At 31.6% G+C, this 7,159-nt stretch overlaps 1 protein-coding gene across 1 annotated transcript; it reads right to left on the minus strand.

The window, feature by feature from the left end:
• Positions 1-359: 359 nt before the first annotated feature.
• LOC117681343 (uncharacterized) lies at positions 360-4,054 on the minus strand. Its single transcript, XM_034445369.2, has 2 exons — positions 3,935-4,054; positions 360-2,302 (listed from the first exon to the last, which is right to left on the minus strand). The coding sequence occupies exon 2, from the start codon at positions 2,299-2,301 to the stop codon at positions 661-663; it is 1,641 nt and encodes a 546-aa protein (XP_034301260.2). The 5' UTR covers position 2,302; positions 3,935-4,054; the 3' UTR covers positions 360-660.
• Positions 4,055-7,159: the final 3,105 nt, after the last annotated feature.

Below are 7,159 nucleotides of genomic sequence, written 5' to 3' on the forward strand. Positions count from 1 at the left end.
TTTTCATAACAATATATATTTTTGACCGTTTTATTTTTATGTAGTTTCCAAAAGAAACAAACGTTAATGAATGTAGTGTAATCTATCTGTTAACAGTGATTAAAGAAAACAAAAAAATGATGTTTCATATGGAGGAGTTTAGTGAATCTTTGAATTATTTTGAGATATGATAATTTGATATCATCTTTTCGAATTTGTGTTATCTGTAACAGGTTTTATTGAAATTAGTGTTGAACCTGTGTCTAAAAATCATTTGGTTTTGTTCACTCTTTTCGTAAGCGTTATTTATCGACTTTTTTCAATAACAAATTTTTTTATCAATCAAAGTTTTTTATTTATGAATAATCATACACAATTTCATATAATAAAAACAAATATGTCCCATTCTAAAATAAACTAGACAATATGATATCCCTGTAAAATCAGCGTCAAAAAAAATGCAATGAATTTTCCGAACGAAACACAAATTCGTACAAACCAATTTTTATAGAGATTCATATTCCAATTCTACATAGTATATATGTATAGTAAACGAAGCATAAAAACACAGCCATATCTTATGTTTCCCTCTAGTGATAATGAGATAAATTCATGCCACGTCCATCACTCATACAACATATATAGCATGTGACCCTCGTGATCGATGATTACATTGCTGATTCATGAATTAAATGGATATTTAGTGTTCATGAAATAAACCTCCATGCATTGTGAAAGTTGACCTATTTTAGCTTTGGAAGTGCAAGCCGGGTTTGTATGGAACCAAAATATACGGAACCCCGCATCATGCATTTTCTTTAGAAGAATCACGTGATCCGGCACCGTTCCATCCGAATGCAATTCTAGATAAAACTGAGAAACATCGGCTAGCTGGTTTGTTCTTAACATCTGAGGTGTCGACGGCCATTCGGCGGCCTCTGTATCACCCTTCATAACAGCAATAGGAACTTTATCATGCTTCAGATCTTTTCTGATTTTATCAAGAGGAGCTACATAACCCGATCCAAACTTCTTGTACGTGTCCCCTATACCTCTGTTGTAAAACCAAACCTTTTCAGAATGTTTAAAATCTTTCTTATTCATTGTCGGATCAAAGGAATGCAGATTACAGTTATATGTGTTAGCCATGTCATCGTCAAACGAGAAATCGTGGTTTATGCCAAATGAGTAAACGATACAAGGGTTTCTGTCAATCTTCAGCATCATATCATTACATACATCCCACCCACCGTCCAACACTTTCCCAATTCGTACGATCTGTTTGCACAAAAATTGGGTCGTCATTAGATATCGGAAATACAAATCCTGTAATTCTAGCTTTGGAAGTTTTCGAATTTCGTCCTCTGATGGTAGAATCATTTCTTTAAATTTATGCTCCTTGGCCTCCAAAGACCTCTGAACGAAATAAATGGCGTAACACTTGTTGAATTTATTGACCCCTACACATTGAAACACCCTATCGTACCAGATGATACGTAAGCCTGCTTGAAACAGCATTTGTAAGCGTGTTAATAACTTAATATAATCTTTTTTCTTGGTAACTGAGGGATCAAAATGAAGTTCCAGAAGGAGTTGTTTTACTTTTCCAATGGACTTTTCTTCCACCATTTTATCAATGACTTCTAGTTCGGTATAAGTACTAATTGACAGAGTCAGCACGTCAATTATGGTATTTCCTACGTCGTTCTTAGTAATCCAGCTTTGAAGGGAATCTGATTGAGAAAGAGGAGTTGTAAATGTCTGACAATTATACCGCGCCTTTATATCTGATAGAAAAATATTGTCATTAAACTTCTTGTTTGAAGAAAACACGACACAATTTTTACTGCTGGGTACAAAAGAGGGGTCAGCACAAATATACCATCCATTTCGAGGAATTTGACCATTTCGCTCCTTGTATCCGCAGAAGTACTGAAGCGTTGTCACATAACGATGATACAAACATGTGACTGCATTGTCTGGCAGTGACTTCAGTTCTTGGGCGTCTGGAATTAGTACCGGTTGTTTGCCATTCGTTATATATTTCTCTGGAATGGTCGCGATGCAGTTATGGTCAGGGTTTGGTTTGAAGGTCTTTGAATCTGTTTTCCTTTTGAATACTACATTGTTTTGAGTATTGGGTTTCGTTTTAAAGTTGTTAAAGTTGTGGACAGAATACGGGGGATGTCCAGATTGTTCATATTTATTTTCCACGACGTAAACCTTTTGAAAAGTACGAACGTCACTGTATTGGTAAGCTAGAAGCAAAACCACGACAATGCCTACAATTGCCTTCAGCCACATATAAGGACGTTTGGTCATTCTGGAAGGGAGAAATCCTTGTTTTAATATGATAAACATTTGGGGAACGAAACATGTATATTTACAAAGTTACGATGGAAGCAGAGTAACATGCATTTTAGTGATAATTTTTATTCTTGTGGATGCATACATGTACATGTGTAAGTTTTAAGGGGATTTAATGTTAAAACTAAAAAATCATATCCTTTCACAGGGGTAACGACAGGTAAACTGATCAGCTTAAAGATGTATATAACGACAAATAAACCTAATGGAACTTTTTATGATTGTGAGAACTTACTGGGTTTGAGAACATGCTTCAGTTTCCGATCATCGACAGATTTGATGTATGTTAATGGGTTGTATCAGAATAGAGTGTTTGTACCCGTTATAGATAGAGAGTCAATAAGCTTAATTGTCTCAAATTCTGCCAAAGAATTCATCCTTTGTGGTGAAGATTTTATTTTTTCCTTATACTGTAAAATTTTTGATTGGCATAAACTTTGAAAAAGGGCGTTCAGAATTCTTTTTATTGCGTGATTAAAAGTATAATCCCCACCTGCGAAAAAGACAAATCTAAATCACAATGAATTCGTGCAAGATTTACACCATGTTTTTTTCTTTATAATTACACAAATGTTTGGTCGCCTATCTATATATCACGTGATAAATTTACCAATTTTGGCTTTCTTTTTGACGCGTCATATTAATTTCCTTAAAAGAAAAAAAAAAACGGGTTTTAATTGTCACCTTTTCCAAATTCAAAGTGTATTATAAACCTACTATATAGATGTAACACATGAAGACTATCGTTCAATTGAATCAAAATCAATGTATGTTTACTCATATTCATTCTAACCTGACTTGTTTGGAAGTCCACGTTGAAAATACGTGAAAATAAATAACAGAATTTATTTATCCTTTTTAGGTATTTCACTCGGCATGTTCGCTACGCACTTTATGATTTTCTCTTAAGTTTAGAATTTTTTTTTTGTATAATGTATTTAAATGTATATATACATTTAGTACAGAGAGATTATTTTTTGTTTGGCTTTACAAAACATTAAAAAACTTAACTCGGTTAAAAAACTGTTGACAGATTGTAACAAATGTAATTACAATGAAATCTGCCTGTTTATTGCAAAAAGTTAAACAATTAAAATATACCCTTACAGGGAAATAAACACTTCCTCCATGTATGTTTTTAGTATTGTCTGTCCTTAGATTTCAAATTCAACGATTTCATTCTTAACAAAGTCTTGTTACAACGACATTGAGGAGTTAGGAACTTCAAAAGTTGTTTTAAATAATTCTTGTGAGGTAATATTTTGTAAATCTGAAAAACGATATGAGGTGAACGAAATGCATGAATTTTTTTTTAAATCTTTTTTTTCCAACACACTTAGAAAAAAAAAATAATGATAAAAAGTAACAGTGATTATGAGAAGAAAAATGATTTATGTGGAATTTTTTCTGGGTTTTTTTCTTATATTTTTATGGCATTGTCATTAACATGTAGTTGTAATGACAAATATAAAATGACAAAATATGCCCTATATCTTCATAGCTGGAAAAGAAATGCAAAGCATTATTTTACTTTTACTTACATAATTTACATTAAATTGTAAGCATATCGATCAACCAAACAACATACCTGAATATTCCTGTGCTATACAACTGCAGGACAAACTAGTTCATAGAAATAAATATCAAACAGAATGATTCAATTAATATAAAATAATTTCATAATCGTCGCAGAGCACCAGGACGTAGAGTCAATCTCAACAGGAACTTGATCTGCAGTATCCTACATATGAAGTAGGGGAAATCTGCAACAAAGTGGCCCGGGATTAAATTCCTGACCAAGTCATTTGATTGTTTCCGGTGAGCTACGATTACTAACCATCAAAATCAAGATGTTCAAAATTCGGCAAACAAGCTTAAGTATATATATATATATATATATATATATATATATATATATATATATATATATATATATATATATATATATATATATATATATATATAATCCAAAATGAGTGAAAGGTGATATCACACAGTATAAATAATCAAAAAAGAAAAAGAAAATGAACAGTTCCAAAGTTTCTATTCACTAGCGCTTTCTGGATTTACATCCTTCTTCAGGTGAACGTACATAAGTTCATTTTCTTTTTCTTTTTTGATTATATATATATATATATATATATATATATATATATATATATATATATATATATATATATATATATATATATATATATATATATATATATATATATATATCATTTCCAAAAAAAAATAATAGTTAAACTGCAAGTGGAATCAGCATTGCGGAATTCTAACGAGTCCTTTCGTCAACTCAAAGAAAATTTCAATTTATATTCATTATATTGCGTAATTTAGGTCCATTGCTTTAATTCATAGATGGACACCCTGTTTCATATTCGTTTGTCTTAAAACAGCTGAGTTCCGCGACATCGTTCATTGATCTTGATTCAAAGTCATACAAGGTGCATAATTTTTTATATTGGTGCTGAGACTCATGCAGCAAGAATGGGGTATTCTGAAAACTCTATGGGGAGATGGAATTCAGACGCTTAAGTTCATTAGACTGCATTGTTTCCGCTTTTGAATTTTCTTTTTATGTTCATGGGGTTTTTTTTCAGAGGATTAATTAAAGCAATATGAGCTGCATTTTCATGTTTTTATGAAAAATTTAATTTTCTACTTAAATGACAAAAAATATCATGGTTTTTAAATTTCTTTCAGCAATATTTTTGTTGCGAAACCGTTTAGAAGCCTTAATTTGAGCAAAATTAAATTATTGTCGTCCTGTACAAAAATTGATCTGCTATAAATTCCTTAGAAGAAAAATCTTTCTTCTGACAAAAAGTGTTGGTTTTTTAAATCTTGTTTATTATAAAAGTTTATGTTACATGCAAATTTATCATACTAGCAGGTATTTACCGTAAAACAAAATTCTAAAAAAATACAGCTCATATTGCTTTAAAGGGCTTGATCTATCTTTCAATAAATACAGGTTAGAAGTTATCTGCTTTATTGTTAACGTCTCTATTCCATTTTTGCATATATAATATACATGTTTATATATATAGATGTTACTTTCGACGAAGTTTGGGCTTTTTGTTACGTGATTATGTGTATTTGTGTGTTTCATTATTTGAACTGCCTTTAACAAAATCCAATTGTAAAGGCTTTCTAGTATTGATGGTCAGCTATATTAAGCCATACTTTAATTTTGATTGTTTCACGTTTACAGCAAGGAGGTGCATGTAGATAGTTTATAACTATATGCTTTTTCTTTTCTTCTACAATTTTTTTCTCTCCATTATGTGTAAAATACAACCATTTTGACAAGGCCTTGGACTTTCAGTTTGATATAACTATCTATTTTTGCGTCAAAACAAGTTAACGAGGCCGAGTACAGAACGAGTACGCACGCTTTCGCGCAGCGTTTCATTTGTATTGTGACGTCATCTTTTTGCTTTGTTGACGCCATGGCGTGATAGTTTCAACTGCAGATATTCAGCGAAATTTGTTGAAAGTAGCTCGTTTGATGCGTAAAATTGACATTATATTGTGGAATAAACATAAATGTCTCGAAGTATTAGCTATATTTGGGCTCGGGTTGAAAACGTGAAGAGGGTTCAGCAAGCCTAGCCCTCTGTCACGTTTTCTTAACCCGCATAAATATAGCTTAATTCATCTATTTCAAAACAGTAACCATGTATTTTATATTAATAACCTTTCATGTGATATAATATATTTATTTATTACTTAAATATGTCTGAATGTTTTAATAATACTATAAAGATCACCATTTTCGTCTTTGTCAAATAAAAAATAGCCATTATCTGACAAACTGGGAAATTGGGCATACAAAAAACAACTTTGATAAGACCCCTGGAACAAACCAGGAGGTAAAAGGTTTTTTTTATTTGACCATTTGATGCCTCTTAGCAATAACTTTAATATGTAGAACAGAAAAAGAAATCCCTAGGGCAGAAGTTTAAGAAAATTGTAAAAAATGTGCAAAATTGATACATTTCAAGCAAAATCCCATAGGGTCCTATGTTAAAAATTAACAAACTTTGAGATGACCCCTTAAACAAACGGTGTGGTAAATGTCTTATTTCTTTATCTTAAAATGATAATTTTATCAGTAGAAATTCATGTAAAAAATTTCATTCAAAAATCTAGGGCAGAACAAATTAGACCCGGCCTCGTTAAAATGACGCTGGTTTCAAGCGATATACACCGATTGCGTGGCCTTCGCTCAAGAGCCAGACAAATCTTGTTGATTTCAAAGAGCCATGACTGAGTGGCAAGCAATGAAGTAGACAGGTCTACATCGTATCGCCGTTTGACACAATTACCTGAAGTTCAAGCTCTTGTTAAAATGGTTCTATTTGCCCACTCCCCTTGTCATAAATTTCAATGATACATTGTAATGTGACTGTTTTGATCTTTTTTTTTTATTTTGGATTTTACTTTTTCTCAATTTCTGCTATGGTGTTTAATTTCTTTTTAACATTTTACAAGTTCACTTTGGGTGGTGAGTCAAGGTTATTTGCATAAGCTCAAAAGCGCATGGAAAAATCACTTCGACGTTGTAAAATACTTCGACAACTATTCAAACCTAATGCCTAAGCTTTGGAGTTTTTTTAGCCTGTTCGTCAGCTGCATCAATCTTTTTTGTAAATAAAGCAAAACCATTAAATTTCGAAATATCAATTTGTATTAATTCTATACTTTACAAATATAATGTAAACAAATTTGTAAATAATGTGAATATAAGTTTCTCCAATACTATTATTTTCAAACACTTTAATCTTAAGTAAAGAGACACATTCGC

Source organism: Magallana gigas, chromosome 2, assembly GCF_963853765.1.
Source record: "Magallana gigas chromosome 2, xbMagGiga1.1, whole genome shotgun sequence".
NCBI lineage: Eukaryota > Metazoa > Mollusca > Bivalvia > Ostreida > Ostreidae > Magallana > Magallana gigas.